The sequence below is a fragment of the Pavona decussata genome, unplaced genomic scaffold, assembly GCF_977016875.1.
Source record: "Pavona decussata unplaced genomic scaffold, jaPavDecu1.1 SCAFFOLD_25, whole genome shotgun sequence".
Classification (NCBI taxonomy): Eukaryota; Metazoa; Cnidaria; class Anthozoa; order Scleractinia; family Agariciidae; genus Pavona; species Pavona decussata.
The window spans coordinates 2,398,134-2,415,000 of NW_028145448.1; the positions used below are offsets into that span (position 1 = coordinate 2,398,134).

Here is a 16,867-nt window from a genome sequence, read left to right on the forward strand (position 1 = left end):
TCTGCCCAATTTAAAACGGTCCTTCGCAAGAGCAGAGTTGTTGTAATGGTTATTTTAAAAGTCTATTGCTTTTTTGACGTTTTGGTTGCCGTCGCCGTTGTCATATCGGTGTGCAAACGAAAAGACTGAACACAGCCGAAAGTCGCGGATTTCTGTTTTATCGTTTAAGACCTTGCAGCACCTTATTCCTTTCTATTTTTATGAGTTGAACGTATACCATCAGTGGAGTACATCTAAATCTCAAAATAGCTGTCGCCGTTTTTAATCGCTTCGTCAGACTATAGGCTTGACTAGAATTACAGTGGCTTAAATGTTTTTTTGTGTTTTGTCTTTGTTTTGTTTTTTTGTTTTTGTTTTTGTTTTTTTTTTGCATTTTTTAAAGAAAATTAATCAACAATATTTACAAAAAGCGCTACAGCTTTTGCCCTTCATTATCAAGAAAAACAATTTCATTAGTGTTAAAATTAAATAATTAAAGCGAATGTGTAATCCTTTTAATTGTCGGCGTCATCAATAAGGCATTTTACATAGAGAAGAACGTTCATTAATGCGAATGTCAGTTCAATTTAATGGAAATAACAAACTTTTTAAGAGAATGAACAAACATTAGACGCTTCTTAATGTTCTTTTTTACGAGGAAAAAAATTCATTACAACAGAGATACAGTCAGCGTAACAATCAAACAAGTCTTAGCTATATTCTTCAATCAACTCCCCATTCAAACATCGTGGTATATGTAAGTCTGCATAAACCTAAACTACGCTGCACATTTTCTGGCAATTAACGTGTTCACGTTTCTCTTCTTCTCGCGGAAGTCTTCAAACGCCCTAAATATCCTTTCACGATGCTCAATTGGGATACGGTTTCGACGAACTCTGTGCTCCATTACTGCGAAACCAGTGTGCACATGTACAGCATCGTTTTTAAATTTAAGCATCCATATAAATCCATTGGGAAATTAGTCAGAAACCACGTAACTAAAAATCTTTTGTAGTTGAAATTTTATTCGCGCAATGGAACGTTAACCCTAGGTTAATAAATCTTCATTCGCACTAAAGAATGTTGTTTTCGATAAAACGCTATTCTGATAAACCTTATTCCAAAATGGCTGCCATTTTAATATTCTCTTGTTTCATTCAAATTAGCCCCTCTTGCCTCGTCCAAGATAAAATATTCTTTTGAGTTTTGAGCTTAAGAACGAGGTAAGAACGGCTAATTTGAATACCAACAATAGAATATTAAAATGGTAGCCATTTTGGAATAAGGTGTATTGGCCTTAATAAATCTTCTCTTCGATGCAAAACTCCTTAATGACTCTGCCACAAATTGAAATGTTTCATTTCCTAGTTAAACTAATTATACATTAATTTTATTGACCAATGTTTTCGCGCTAATGAAAATTTATTTCCTGATAATGAAGGGCAAAAATACATAACAATGTATTTTCTCCAATTTTTAGCTTTATTATCTCTGAAAAATGCGTTGTAAAACCCAATTTTCTTTTCGGATTTTAATAGCACTTGCAAGATCTTCTTTTCTCGCATATTTATAAACCGCGTTAAAAACACCTTTCAATTGCATCTTCCTTAGGAAATCAGAGCCTCATGGACCATTCTGAGATGTGCAAAACGTATGCACAATAGCAAAAGTAGGCACCGCCTTAATTTTCACGTTAAATTCATCAGCACAGAAAAGAACTGACAAAGTCTCCCCTAAAAAAATTTATTCTTAGATTAATAACTACGTTGCAACAACTGCTTTACAGGAATTCATGTGTTTGTGAGAAAAAAAAAAAAAAAGATTATAATTAGTCACTAAAAAATGGTGCAAGAGTATAGTTGATGACAGCTGTTCCTGGTACCTCACCACTATAGCCAAAGCTGTTTTGCTGAAAGTTGGTGCGAGGCAATGGAATTATAAGTTTGTTCATGGAGTCTTTCAAAGAATATTCAGTTAATAAAAACGGTAAGAGATTTATTTCGACCGGAACCGGAAACCGCCCAAGGTATTATTGAAAACTGTACTCACAATAATAAATCACAATAATTTGAAACTTCCTTCTGAGCCATTATTGTTATTATTACGAGTGAGAAGTCTTAAGACCGTCTATGTATGATCGACTCACCCTATGCTTGTGCTATTGCTAATACTAAGGCCATTTTTTACTGTTTCGTGCTTAGTGATCTGGTCTTGGATTGGAAGCGAGGCTGGCGGTGACCTTGTTTGATATAAACCTCACTGCTTTTCATATGTAAATGAAAACTAGTTAGCATAAAAACAGCACGATCTACACATGAACCAAACACGGTCACCCCCAGCCTCGCTTACATCACCAGGTCACTTAGAACACAACTGTAAAATGGCCTATTGCATTAGTGAATAAGCTCCAATACTCCCTTGTCACGCTTCCGCCCTGTTGGGTTTAAAAACGGTGAGAATCTAATTTCTCCTTACAATATCGCTGCTTGATTAATCATACAGGTTATGAGAATAAAGGAAATGATCATCAAACATGTTACGAAGCATGTGTCTGCAACGGTAAAAAAGGCAAATATGGTATTGGGTATCATAAAGCGGTCTATCAGAACAAATAACCAGGATGTGTTTTCGCAGTTCTACAAGTCACTGGTCAGGCCTATAATTGAGTATGCGGCTCCTGTTTGGAGCCCGTACTTGATTAAGGATATTGTGGCGTTAGAAAAGGTTCAAAGAAGAGCTTTGCGACTTGCTTTAAGGCAGAAAGGTGGCGAAATGAGTTATGAGCATCGTTGTAGCTTACTGAAATGGCAAACACTAGAGAAGCGAAGAGAATTTCTATCTCTGGTTCAATGTTATAAGATAGTTTTTGGCATTGATCACCTCTCTTTCCCAGATTTCTTTGAGTTTGCCAAATGTACTCGTACAAGAGCTAACCACGACTATAAACTTTACTTCAGAAGAGCAGTATGTAATTGCTACAAATATTCTTTCTTTATTCGCGTTGTTAGTAAACGGAATGACTTGCCAGGATATATTGTACATGCCGAATCATTATCTGTATTTAAGAGTAGACTTCAAATTTACTTGAAATTTTATTGAATCAGTAGCCATCGAATTTTATCTAGTTCTACTTTTAAAATATATTAATTTAAGTTTTTAGTTTGGGAAATTGTTTTTATACATGGTTAACCTCACGATTTCCCTAATCAGGATGTTTTTGTATTTGTGTTGAAGCCTCCTGAATAAAATGTTATGTTATGTAAGTTATGTTACTGTGTTGATGATTTCCAAAGACAAGTCTCTATGTTTAAAAAACAAGTTCTCCCAACTACTCCCACAACTACTACTACAACTTACTAAGAACATTTAGGAGAATATACTTGGTGATATTGGCCGGACTGGACGGATTAATGCTTCTTGAGGGTCTGCATGGAGTTAGCTGATGGCTGAGAATTGGTCACAATTTTAACTGTCAGCTGAGAAATGGCGTGGTTGTTTAACTGATAGGCGAAGTGAAAAACGTTAAGAAAACTGTGTAGAGAATAAGCTGCTAACGAAGATGGCTCGAACCTCCTCACAAGTTGTTTCTAGAAGTCGTGAGGTCGTCATTAGGTGACAACCAGTGTTTGTAAAGTCTCCAAAGAGATCGGAGTCACTCGAAAGGTCTTCTTCGGAAATCCTCGGATGATACTCGATAATGTTCGGCTAACGAGAGGGACACCGTTGATACGATAGAAAACCGCAAAAAAAAAAAAAAAAACACACGTGAGAAGTAAAAGTTAACTGAGATCCGTCATAATAAAGTGATAACTGAAACTTGAAAAGTAGAAGTTTTAGCTATAGGTAGCAGCTGAGAAATGACTTAAATTTTAACTGGCAGTCGAGAATCCATCACCCCTATACAGACCCTCCTTCTTGGCTCTCGTTTATACTTGAGCCTTACGTTAGCTACGTCCTTTAGCGTAGACCGACACTTATCAGTCTGTTATCGAGATCCCCGTGACCAGTGGCGTTGAATGCCACTCCTTTACACCCTCCCCCAGGAGAGCATGAGGTACGGAAGTACGGCGAAGAGGTGTCACTGCACCAATAATTACACTTCTTGTCGCAATCCGTGTGACCAGAAACCATGAAACCGGAGTCGTGGGCAACATCACAGATCAACAGCTGGTAGGAATAAGCCTTACTTGCCCCGACGCCCTCCCACAATCCGTAGGTTACAGCATCCTTCCCGTAGTTGCTAGGGGCCGTTATGGGCTCCTTGGTAAGTCGCTTGAGGTAAACCTTTTTACCAGTTTGGTGATCAATGAAGATAATTTCAGTAAACTAGAAAATGAAATTTCGAAAAGAATAAAATAAATTGCGATCTTGCCGTTACAATAAACCTAAGCCCTATTGATTTCACCAAAGTAATCGTGCACGTCTGCTTGAGATGGAAGGTCTGCAACAGAAGTAATCACCGTACCGTCAGCTTAGACAACTGATCACGGAGGAAGAAAAAAAAAGTTAATTTTGAAATTTTGACGTCATACGCAGATTTTCTTTGCGCTGGACAATTTCATTTTTTTTTTTTTTCACTGCTGCAATCAACTGCCTGATATGTTGCTTTCAATCAACTTACTGAGATGTTGTTGCAGTTCGTCCTGTAACCGTCACTCCCATAAGAAAATTGAGGATTAAACTCGACTTCTGTCTTGGGTTTGGCGTATTCATCGGTAGTGTAACACATGGTCCATCCACTGCATGAAAAAACGCCTTTGCGCACATCAAATGTGTGGTCAAAGACTGTCAAAGGCCGCCTTTGATTACCTTAGATTCGAATCACAGGTGACAAAGGCCGCATTTGATTCACGGTGGATTCAAATTTGTTTCGAATCAAAGATATCATATATTTGATTCACCTTTGATGCACGTCATAGGCGGAGTCAAAGTTGTTTGATTTAAATTTGACGCGCGTCAAAGGTAGGTTCAAAGTTGTTAATACATTTGAACTCACTTTTGATTCGAGTCAAAGGTATATGCAAAGGCGTCACACATTTGATGCACATCAAATGTGTTGTCAAAAATGTTATTATATTTGACCTCATCTTTGATGCGGATCAAAAAAAGGGCAAATCCAATTTTTCGTGCAGTGATCCTCCATCGTATGACGTCATATCGCAGTAGGCCTGGAATGCAGTTGAATGGCTTCCTCCATCCGGGTCCAACCAGTACATACCATCTCCACGAGAATCACCTCGGGTCTTGATATCTTTGCAATTAACTCCTAGAACTAAAATGTTTAAAGACAATTATTTTTAACTACAAAACTACATTTTCTGGCAATCAACAACAGACTGATATCAAAGAACAGCGCGACCTTAGAGTAGTTGTCTGATTTTTAAGCGTGTTATGTAACTGTTTTGATTCTGATTCTGGAACCCTCAAGTGTGACCATTCAAATGAAAGCTACTGAGCAGTACTTTCCTGTGTTGCGATTTATTGTGCTGTACAAAGTGGATCTAAGTTTTGAGTCTGTGGACGGAATCCTAAAATGTGACCATTGAGATAAAAGCTAATGAGCAGTAGTTTCCTGTGATGATGTTTTTACTGATATTGTGTTGTACAAGGTGGTTTAATTTTAGCTTTTGAGCCTGTGGATAAAATCCTAAAGTGTGACCATTCAGATGAAAGCTAATTAATGAGCAGTACTTTCCTGTGGTGCGGTTTCTTATGCTGTACGAGGTGGTTCTAAGTTTTGAATCTGTGATCGTGAATGAAAACCCAAAGTTTCACCATTAAAATAAAAGTTAATTTGTCCGTTCAGGAAATCCTATCATGTGAAAGCTTATAGGCAGTACTTTTCTGTTGTACTGTTTATTATGATGTGCAAAGTAGCTACTGAAGTATTTTCCTGTGGTGCCTTTTGGTATGCTGTACTACAGGCGTTTTTTAACTTTTGATTCTGTGGAAGAATTCCTGAAGTGTGACCATTCACTGTGGTGTTGTTTATTATGTGCATGCTGTGTAAGGAGATGCTAACTTTCAGAGTCTGTTGATGAAATCCTAATGTGTGACCATTTACATCAAAGGTTTTGGTAGAGTACTTTTCTATGGTGTTGCTACTTCCTCAATATTTTTCAGAACAACTAAAATTTGGATTTTCAATCTGGTCATAATATTCTTGGTGGTCAAACTCCGCGCAGATTAATAATACCTTTATCTTCACAATCCTTTCCAAAGTGTCCTAGAGGACATGTGCAGTGATAATCGTTATCTTCGTACTTGGGCACACAAGTCGCACCGTACATGCAAGGGTCCTTAAAGCAAGGAGTCTGTTTACGAAATAAAAAAAATAATAATTAAAGTTGTTAGAAAATTCACTTTTGTATTAAAGCGTCAAAAACAAGTAAAATTTTAACAGAAGGAAAGAAGTTGAATGTTTAGCTCAGTTGTACACCAGCGTCAACAAACATTAGTCAGATCATATATTTTTTTCATTGTCATGAGTTCCATCACTTCTGGAATTGTACCAAAACAATTAAAAATTGCTCGAGTTATTCCTTTATTTAAACCTGGTGAGCAGGATATATTTACGAACTACCGACCGGTGTCTGTTTTACCAGCGTTCTCTAAAATCCTAGAGAGAGTAATGTACAATCGTCTTTTAATGTTTCTTAATAATCATAACATTCTCTCTGACAATCAGTATGGTTTTCGCAAGCATCACACCACCGCTTATGCTCTTGCTTGTTTATATGACAAAATCTCTTCCGCCATTGACAATAAGGAATGCACAGTTGGTATTTTTTTTATAGACTTGTCCAAGGCCTTTGACACCGTTGATCATAACATTTTGATTTCAAAATTAGAGCATTATGGTGTTCGTGGCACTCCACTTAGAGGGTTCGAAAGCTATCTAAGCAATAGACAACAATATGTGGAATTTAATGGCGTTAGGTCGGAGTCTTGCGAAATTAAGTGCGGGGTGCCTCAGGATTCTATACTAGGTCCCCTACTTTTCCTACTCTATATAAATGATCTGTGTAACGTGTCGAAGGTCGTGGACTTTATTCTTTTTGCAGATGATACAAACATATTTTTCTCCCACAAAGATTTTAACTTGCTTCCTGGAATCTTGAATTCTGAAATGCTTAAATTAACTCATTGGTGTCGAGCAAACAAACTGTCCATTAACTTTAAAAAATCAAATTTTATGGTTTTTAGACCACCCCAAAGGAGGCAAACACTTGATATATCTATTCAAATTGACAACAATGCAATTAAACGTGTGAAAGAAACAGTATTTTTAGGTGTTATCCTCGATGAGCATTTGTCATGGAAGCCTCACATTCTTAGTGTTTCTAGAAAAATATCAAAATCAACAGGTATTATTTATAAGTCTAGTTTTTGCCTCCCCAAAACCTCCTTACGTTCCTTGTACTATAGTCTAGTTTACCCTTACTTAATTTATTGTGTTTCTGTGTGGGGATCGACGTATCAGTCTACTTTAAATCGGATTATTGTTCTGCAAAAGAAGATAATTAGAATAATATCAAAAGTTTCTTTTGATGCTCATACCGGTGTTCTTTTTAAAGAACAGGAGATTTTAAAATTCTCTGACATTTATTTATACCAAATAGGTAAATTTATGTATCTTTTTAAAAGAAGCTTACTTCCAAATTATTTTCGTGATATGTTTACTCTTGCAAGTCAAATACATTCTTATAAAACAAGAAATTCCAACCTTTTCTATATACCTTATTGTCGAACTAATCTTCGAAAATTCTCAATTCGGTTTCAAGGTCCTTCGTTTTTCAACTCGCTAAGTCGTGAAATTCAAAACAGTGAAACTATCAGTTTGTTTGGCAAAAGACTTAAAAAAAATTCCTTCTATCTAAGTTAAATTGACTCTTTGTTGAGGTACACACCTTTTCTTTACCTTTTCTTTTTTTTCTTCCTTTCCTTTTTTGTTTTTTTGTTTTTGTTTTTGTTTTTTTTTCTTCTTTAAAAAAAAAAATTTAATTGGAAATTTCAATCAGTACCCTTAACTTCTATGGTTTATCCAATAGTTCTAGGAAGCCTATAGTTAAAAAGCCCCCGGCTTCTATATAGGCTTCCTAGCCTTTAACACATTTAATATTGTAAATAGTCAAGTATGAATATTGTAATAGTAAGAATATTGTGTGTCGTCTATAATGTATTTATGTTGTATTTTTTTGTTAATGGCTAATAAAATTGAATTGAATTGAATTGAATTGAGTTTGGACTCGAATTCTTCCCTTTCCATCGATGTCCATCACCAGGTCGGCAACTTTTGAGTAATTTGATAAAAGGTGCTGGTTGCATAGTGTGTTTGCCAATAAAATCTTTAAGAATGAAACTTTTAAACAGTATTCTTTTGGCACTTTAGATTCGATTAAGATGAAATCTCAGATGTAATGTTTTAAGCATTATATTCCTGTGGCGTTCTTCGTGATGCCTTGCAACGTCCGAGATACTAAAGGCGGTTCTTACTTTAAAAAACTCACTATTACTGTTACTCTTCGAGTGAAAGCTTTTGAGCAGTAAAATACAGTTTGCCAAGATCTTTCGCAAATAAAAGGACGTCGTTAATATCCTTTCATTTCATGGCTTCACATAGAAGAAAAGGTTACCTACTGATCAAAATCGGCCTGGGAACTATGTACAGTTCAACAGCTGTGATATTCCAAGAACAGGGAAATATTCTTTTGTCGCAGATCTCATTCTTTTAATTAAAACACTTCTTGGCTTCAGTGACACATTGTTCAGAGAAGGCAATGTAATGAGCTAATGAAAGAGGATCACAGCTGCTACTTATAACAATGATTCTAATACTAACAAGTGCAATATATAAACTCTAAAAAAACATAACCAAAGCCAGGAGAACTAAAAGCTGAAACATACAAGAAAACGGCTTAAAAATCTATAAGTGCTTCAGAAATTCGGATTAACTGGGATTACAAAAAAAAGCCTGAAATACTGGTAAGGTTTTCAGTGACGATGGCTGTTTTAGCAAAATTAAAGTGTAAAAATGAATCTCTTTTGTTTTCGGAATTTGGAGTCAGTAATTAAATAAGGCCAGCTCAAGGAATTTCAGAGAATCAGTAGCTGGGATAAATTTCCTTTCCCTAAAGTAGTTTCAGCAAAAATGTCTCTATCCTCAGCGTTTATCCCTCGCAGTTTCTATCACAGTTAAGTTATCACAGTCAAGTAAAACTTACTAGAAGTGACTGAAGAGGAGTATATAATCATCATTAGTTTGAATTTCTTGAAATACAGAGTTTACCAAAAAGTATAAGTAATTTTTAAAAATGTGATATACTCAACTAAGCAACTTTCTGAAAAGATAAATTACTTCCAATGAAATTGTTCAAACTTACCTTTATGCTCAAGTGATGGAAAACTTTGTTGTCGAGAAACTTTTCTGAATTATTGTACTTATCGCTTGGTAGTAGCTCACAGAATATCTTTCCTTCTTCGTGAAAAAATGCTGCAAAATTAGCAGAGAAACACGATGGGTGATCAACGCAGAGTTTACCGCACTCTCAGATGTTTTTTACTGAAGCAGACACCAAAGGTGTGATGTTCAGGTGGTGAAATTTATGCGTAGCAAAATTGGCGTAGGCGACACCATTCCCTGACTTGGGTCGTTCTAAACCTTTCGAGCCATCAACGTAAACATCGCTCGTAGCTTGGTGAAAGAAAATCACGAAGAAACCGAGAAAAAAGATCGCTTTCTTTGCAGACCGAAAAACAAGGCACAAACTCATAACTGTCCGTTGTACATTGTGTCGCTCCAGCGATTCGCAAAGAACACAGTCTCTTTTACTGATGTTTCCAGACTTTAATAAGGTTGAACTTGTCTCTCAACACCGTGAGAACTAAAGATTAAAATGTTTACAAATTACTCAACTGTACAAGATTACGCAGATGAAAAATAATTGTTGCGCTAAACAAAAGGTAAAAATTACAATTTACGCAAATGGATAAAAACAACTAAATGAAAACGCTAAGTACAGTGACATTGACTTGCGTTAATATAAATGAAAATTAGAAAACAATACAAAACAACAAAACTTAAGTTACAAGCGTCGCTAAGTACGCGTACGCTAATTGAAACATTAACTCGTAATAACATAAGCAGCGAAAATATTTACCTTGGTGCTGCCTTCGAATAACTGGAACGATAGTTTCTACTTTAGCTTGGTAGACTTTAACTTGAACTTTCTTGCACTTTGTTGCACTTAAAAACCTTAACTTAACTTGGACTTTTACTAACTTCTTGAACTTGCTTACGACTTGTGACTTGTGACGAAAAAACTGAAACAGTTTGACTTTTTACTTAACTTGCGCTGTCGCGATCGTGTCGTGATCGGCAAGAGCGCGCGCTATTTAAATTACGCGCTTTCTAGAAACTTCTAGATAGTTCTACGAAAGACTAAAAGCATTACTTACGGAAAACCATGACTTAAATAAGCCGATTCCTAAAATGAATTACCGGCCTTTCTTAAACAAATAACAACTTGATAAAACGTTAACAATATAAACAAATGCCGTGACTCTCACGGTTTCTTGCGGTAGCTACACATTGAACTACCACACCAACATGCCATTCCTTCCTCAATCAAGTTTTAAAGCGGTTTTCAATTGAGTGTGGAAAGTACTTTGATTAGTGATTGGTTAATTGGCAAAACTCGTGCTTCTTTCTCAACCAATGAGAGCTGAGCATGCACAAAACAGTCGTGCTTGACAACGGTTACACGTATTTCCTTCGATTTCTGATTGGTTCATTGTGCTGTTTACATCTCTCATGATTGGCCACAGTAAATACTTTTGTTTTGATCTCTACGACACTCAAATGAGAACCGTTCTAAACTTGTCATAATTAGCATATAATACCATAACCAGAGGATATTATATTTTGCAGCAACTTGATTGGTTCACTATTCAAAGTAAATGACGGAATTTTACCGTTGTTACCTTATTTGGAAACTCGAGCTGCGGTTTAGATAGAAGTAAATTCTTTTCTTCTTTTTCCTCCCCTTCATCTATCATTTCGAGCGATGGGGATGAATAAGGATGTATTTTGAATGTGTAACGTTTATGGTCAGGAGCTTTTTTTTCAAAATCCGAATCTAATGAATCATAGTGCAGTTTTTAGCCCGCACAACAGCCCTTCATTCGATTTCCTTAGCTTTGACTTTTATTTCTTAGCTTTCAAAACAAAGAAAATTTGAATCTTTAATGTACTGTATCTGTATTAATAAACTGTATCTGGGTTGTGGTTTCTAGTTTTTAGTTTTAGTTTAATATACGCATCTTTGATGAGACATATTTACATTCAGTTTTTCTCTTTTTTTTCTTTTATTTCTGTTATTAGGTTTAATTTTTAATATTTGTCAATAATTACGTTATTCAGCCTTAAGGCTGCGAGGTGATTTTAAATAAAACTATCTATCTATCAAGGCCTAAAAATAAATTTCCGCAAAATGAAGTACCATTAAGGCCAGCCGACTGAGACAGAACGTATTAATCCTGCAAGGAAAACTAAACTGCAGAGAAAACAAAATTTCTTGATACATTGCCAAGGTGCGGATAAAACAAAACAATGCTTCATTCTCTCGATACAAAGGGCGACGCTTGAATGTCAGTTGAAGTGATGACTTATAAGATTAGGCAACACTCAAACTTTAATGACTAATATATATGCTATTCGGCTTTTAAAAAGAAAAGGGATCCTTACGTTAGATTTACAAACAGAATAATTTCTTCAGTTCATCAGCTCTAAATTTCGTTTTGTAAGTGTTAAAGTCATGTAAAATTCAAACTTACCTTCTAAAAAAGTGGTAAGGTGCAATTGATAAAGATGAACTTCACTCACTTTGAAATCATCTATGTACTGTTACACATTCTTTAATCTATAACTAAACTTAACGGAGTCGCATTTCATCTAGAGCTTTAGAAATTTATGGCAACTTAGAAACGAACTATAATATTATTGAAGTGAAGGAGTGGGATTTAGCAGTTTTTTCTACCAGACCTGTTTCGTAACTCAAAGCTTTCTATATGTGACTTCACTTTTCTTGTGTTGCTGCGCACAATTTTTTCTTCCAAAATAGGTTTGCGGCATTTTTTTTGTATTTCCTCGATTCCTGCCCCTCGAAAAACAAAAATGGAGGTCGTAAGGAGCTACATCAGTGAAACTTTTCGAGCGCACCCAGAAAAAAAACGAAATGATTCTAAAACGAACTTGCGTCTTCTTGTATTTGTTAGCTAAATGGTGAAACGCTTGCTACCGTAATCTAACCGGACATAAGCGATGCCAAGTACACGCAAAGTAGTGGTCAAACGAAGAGGCTAACTTATTACAAGTATCCGATTCGTCATAACTTTCAACTCCGTCTTCAAAAACTTTACATAGTTAATTCATTATTTGGAGCGTATATAAGTGATAAATTTAATGCAATACCGCTAAAATGTGCGAGGAGAGCAGAGCCGTGAGGTCATAAAATGAGATTCATATGGAGGGTTAAAACTGTTATGGAAACAATGCTGGCTTAACAAGCTGGCAAGGCCATTGGCTCAATAGACTTGCCAAGTAGGCTTTTTAAGCCAAGAGGCGGTTTAAAGTATCCCACAAACGGGCCTTCGGAAAGTCCGGGTCGTACAGCGGTTGGCAATAGAACGTGTTCTTGACCGTCGTGATAAAAAATGGGCAAAAATAGTTTCAAGCTACTAGCAAAAATAGCAATTCTCGTTTATAGCTTCTCCGCAATTTGCTTTTACCAAGCTATGAGTGAGATTTACGTTGATGGCGCGAGAGGTTTGAACCGAGATTCACAACACGGCCTGGCATACGCCAGTTTTGTTATAAAGAAAGGCTTCCTGGATATCGACTTTTTCTTCCTTACTTTTGTCAAAGACATCCCAGAGTGTGGTAAGCTTTGCGTCGATCAGAAAACGTGTTTTTCTGCTAATTTTGGGCCGGTTGTTCATGAAGGACGAATCACGAATTTGTGTCAACTGTTGCCAAGCGATATATACAACAATTCAAACAAGTTTGTTGACGGCCAGTTGCTCCAACACTTGAGTATAAAGGTAGGAAAACAGAAAATATCGTTTATTTTTAAAAAGTTACATTTCTTAAACAGTGACTTAATAATTAAATAGATTTGTATAATTGAAACGGCAAATAAATGAGAATTCTGTACTTATCCGAAACAGTTTCGCGGCGGTTCGACACTGAATTTCAGATCAGTGGTGATCACTCTAGGGCGAGCGTAGTCAGAAAAGGACGTTTGTTACGAACACATTGACAAGATAACTTTTGAATAGAAAAATATTTGATTTGTTCCGAAGACGATAACAACAATATTTTCCTTTCACACTTTGAAGAAGCACCTCAGCTCCGAATTAATGTTACTGTATTCGTTTCATCTCAATCTTTTGCATAGTGACTCGACTCATCCGTGAGTGCTTTGGCTGAAAACAATATTTTCTTTTATTGATTGTTAGCCAAAACGTATAAAAAGCTAAAAAGTGCTTGTAGAAACAATTGGTTTGCACCTGTTCTAACCTTGACCCTAAGAGCATTGTTCTGTTGTTCATTTCTTTGTTTGCCTCGATCAATAATGTTAGACGGTACAAACGGTGTAGGTCGTCCTTTCTAAAAACGGAACGAAAAATGTCTTTAACCAAGGTTTTAGATTAACTGCAAGGTCCAGATAATAACTGCTGAATTAAACAGCTTCGTCAATGTTATAAAATATTCATTATAAGTAGAACTCGCGTTCCGATAGTATTTACTTCTCTTGCTTAAAAAAGTAATCTTTTTTCACAAATATTTATACATAAAATGATTGTCTTAACGACATAGCTTTTATGTTTTTTTTTTATTTAATGAAGTCAGGGCGAACCTGTGCCTTAAACACAATTTGTTTTTTGAATTTGTTATTATATACTAATTAATATTGCTTGCGACATATTTTGTATTTGGCCATACTGTGTTCGTTTCGAAATACCCTTCATAAGGCCCCGTGCTGTTATTATTCCTTAGCGTAATGAAAAAATTCAGAAACTAAATCTTATAAAAGGAACAAGTCGGAACAGTTTGTAGTGAGGACGGTACCTTCAAATACAGACTGAGGAATTTTTGCGCGGTTTATGACTTTGTGGTAGAAAAGCAGATCTTACCAAGGGCTATTGAAATCCAAAAAGAAAATTGCAGGTAACCACGCAGTTTCCAGAGCTTAGAAATTTTAGAAATTTATGGCAACTTAGAAACGAACTATAATATTATTGAAATGAAGGAGTGGTATTTAGCAGTTTTTTCTACCAGACCTGTTTCGTAACTCAAAGCTTTCTATATGTGACTTCACTTTTCTTGTGTTGCTGCGCACAATTTTTTCTTCCAAAATAGGTTTGCGGCATTTTTTTTGTATTTCCTCGATTCCTGCCCCTCGAAAAACAAAAATGGAGCTCGGTCGTAAGGAGCTGCATCAGTGAAACTTTACGAGCGCACCCAGAAAAAAAAAACAAAATGATTCTAAAACGAACTTGTGTCTTCTTGTATTTGTTAGCTAAATGGTGAAACGCTTGCTACCGTAATCTAACCGGACATAAGCGATGCCAAGTACACGCAAAGTAGTGGTCAAACGAAGAGGCTAACTTATTACAAGTATCCGATTCGTCATAACTTTCAACTCCGTCTTCAAAAACTTTACATAGTTAATTCATTATTTGGAGCGTATATAAGTGATAAATTTAATGCGATACCGCTAAAACTTGCGAGGAGAGCAGAGCCGTGAGGTCATAAAATGAGATTCATATGGAGGGTTAAAACTGTTATGGAAACAATGCTGGCTTAACAAGCTGGCAAGGCCATTGGCTCAATAGACTTGCCAAGTAGGCTTTTTAAGACAAGAGGCGGATTAAAGTATCCCACAAACGGGCCTTCAGAAAGTCCGGGTCGTACAGCGGTTGGCAATAGAGCGTGTTCTTGATCGTCGTGATAAAAAATGGGCAAAAATAGTTTCAAGCTACTAGCAAAAATAGCAATTCTCGTTTATAGCTTCTGCGCAATTTGCTTTTACCAAGCGATGAGTGAGATTTACGTTGATGGCGCGAGAGGTTTGAACCGAGATTCACAACACGGCCTGGCATACGCCAGTTTTGTTATAAAGAAAGGCTTCCTGGATATCGACTTTTTCTTCCTTACTTTTGTCAAAGACATCCCAGAGTGTGGTAAGCTTTGCGTCGATCAGAAAACGTGTTTTTCTGCTAATTTTGGGCCGGTTGTTGATGAAGGACGAATCAAGAATTTGTGTCAACTGTTGCCGAGCGATATATACAACAATTCAAACAATTATGTTGACAACCCGTTGCTCCAACACTTGAGTATAAAGGTAGGAAAACAGAAAATATCGTTTATTTTTAAAAAGTTGCATTAATTTCTTAAACAGCAGCGACAAGGTTTTGCCACTCTAAGCGAACGGGAACGTTTTGGGCTATTATGTACTTTAACTGTGACAATTCTTGGGGAAGATCAACTCAATGGAGAGTTCGCTTGCGAGAAAGGGCCGTCACTCCCTCGAGGTACCAAGATCTAGCCGCAACTGGATGGCAGAATTAACAGCGACAACTTCCCTTTAGTTTATTAGTAGTTTATTCTTGAAGGTCGAACTGACACAAGTTCGTCCAACAGTAAAGGTTGTAATTAAGTAATCACTGATGTAATCACCGATGTAATCACTTAGCGCCACATACAGAGTTGTATATATATGATTTGTTCAAGTAATCATTATTAACAGAATACAATACGTGTGGATATGAAAAGCAATTACAGAGGATGCGGCAGTACTTTGAATAACGCGTAGAAGATTAAAAAGGCAAATTTTCGCACCAAAACCTCACTAACGACTACACTTGTTAATCAAGGAGAACTTGCACTATTCAACTGCCCTAAACTGATTAAAAGTTCTTGAGGTGCGTAAACGTAGCAAATGAGTTTTCCGAAGTGTCAGTGAACGGCTCGTGCCGCGTAATTACCGTTATCACAGTTCACAAAGAAACTTTCTTAGTATTCATAAGTAAACTCGGGTTGAGTTGTTTATACACAGAGCAGAGCGGGATCTGTAAAGGCTCAAGGATAAACGACAAACTAACAAGTTGTTGATTAATCCTAATGAATACTCCAGAAAACGCAATTACAGAATGGAACTCATTTCAAGAGTATTCATTTGAAACGAAACCAATTTACTTCAATCAACACTTCCAGAACCTCTAAGTTGATTAACCTTAATTGTTCAGGTCTTCGAAGATAATTTAAAAATATTTCCTTGCATAGCTACTGTCGGCTTTTCTAATTATTTTCCCTTTGGTAACAAGCATGATAAGGTTTTCAAGATCTTTTGCACAACTTGGCAAATTACTGAAAAGCTAAAACGGAAACTAAGGTTACCATTGCCCAGGTTACTAATTGGACGATATACGATATAGAAGCAATAAAAACACAACCTTAAACAAGAAAATATACTTCGATAAATATGAAATACTCCCTATAAATTCGAATACGACTACGATAAATATCAACCCGAATTTCCCTAACATACGCCTTCCCTTAAGAACTCGACGTCCACGTCGAGCAAATAAGTAACATTCACTAACTTGTTGTCAAACGGCTAACGGAGTACACTCTGTTTTTTTTATAAGAACGTGAATTTTGGAGCTGAGGCTGAATGTTCTTACATTTTTTGGCGATTTGAGGCTGGAAACGTTCTTAAGATGTTCTTAAATTACATAGTATATACTACATGTATTTTAGTAAATCACCGAACGCGACCAGGAAACCTATTAAAGTGCATTGCCTGCAGAGATATGGTATCAA

General features: G+C 36.4%; 2 protein-coding genes and 1 long non-coding RNA gene across 3 annotated transcripts in view; 2 read left to right on the plus strand and 1 right to left on the minus strand.

Moving 5' to 3' along the window:
• The window catches only part of LOC146485774 (uncharacterized), a 108,451-nt gene that overhangs the window by 9,024 nt on the left and 82,560 nt on the right, over window positions 1-16,867 (plus strand). The window lies entirely within an intron of this gene.
• On the minus strand, window positions 3,937-9,517 carry LOC146485776 (uncharacterized). Its single transcript, XM_085103146.1, has 5 exons — window positions 9,363-9,517; window positions 6,176-6,293; window positions 5,110-5,251; window positions 4,601-4,718; window positions 3,937-4,305 (listed from the first exon to the last, which is right to left on the minus strand). Exons 2-5 carry the CDS (start codon window positions 6,267-6,269, stop codon window positions 3,937-3,939), a joined length of 723 nt encoding a protein of 240 aa, XP_084959272.1. The 5' UTR covers window positions 6,270-6,293; window positions 9,363-9,517.
• LOC146485777 (uncharacterized) overlaps window positions 15,081-16,867 on the plus strand; it is a 20,893-nt gene continuing 19,106 nt past the window's right edge. Inside the window, exon 1 of the mRNA XM_085102922.1 lies at window positions 15,081-15,386. Within this exon, the coding sequence (XP_084959048.1) occupies window positions 15,081-15,386 (306 nt within the window). The remainder of the gene's footprint in view (window positions 15,387-16,867) is intronic.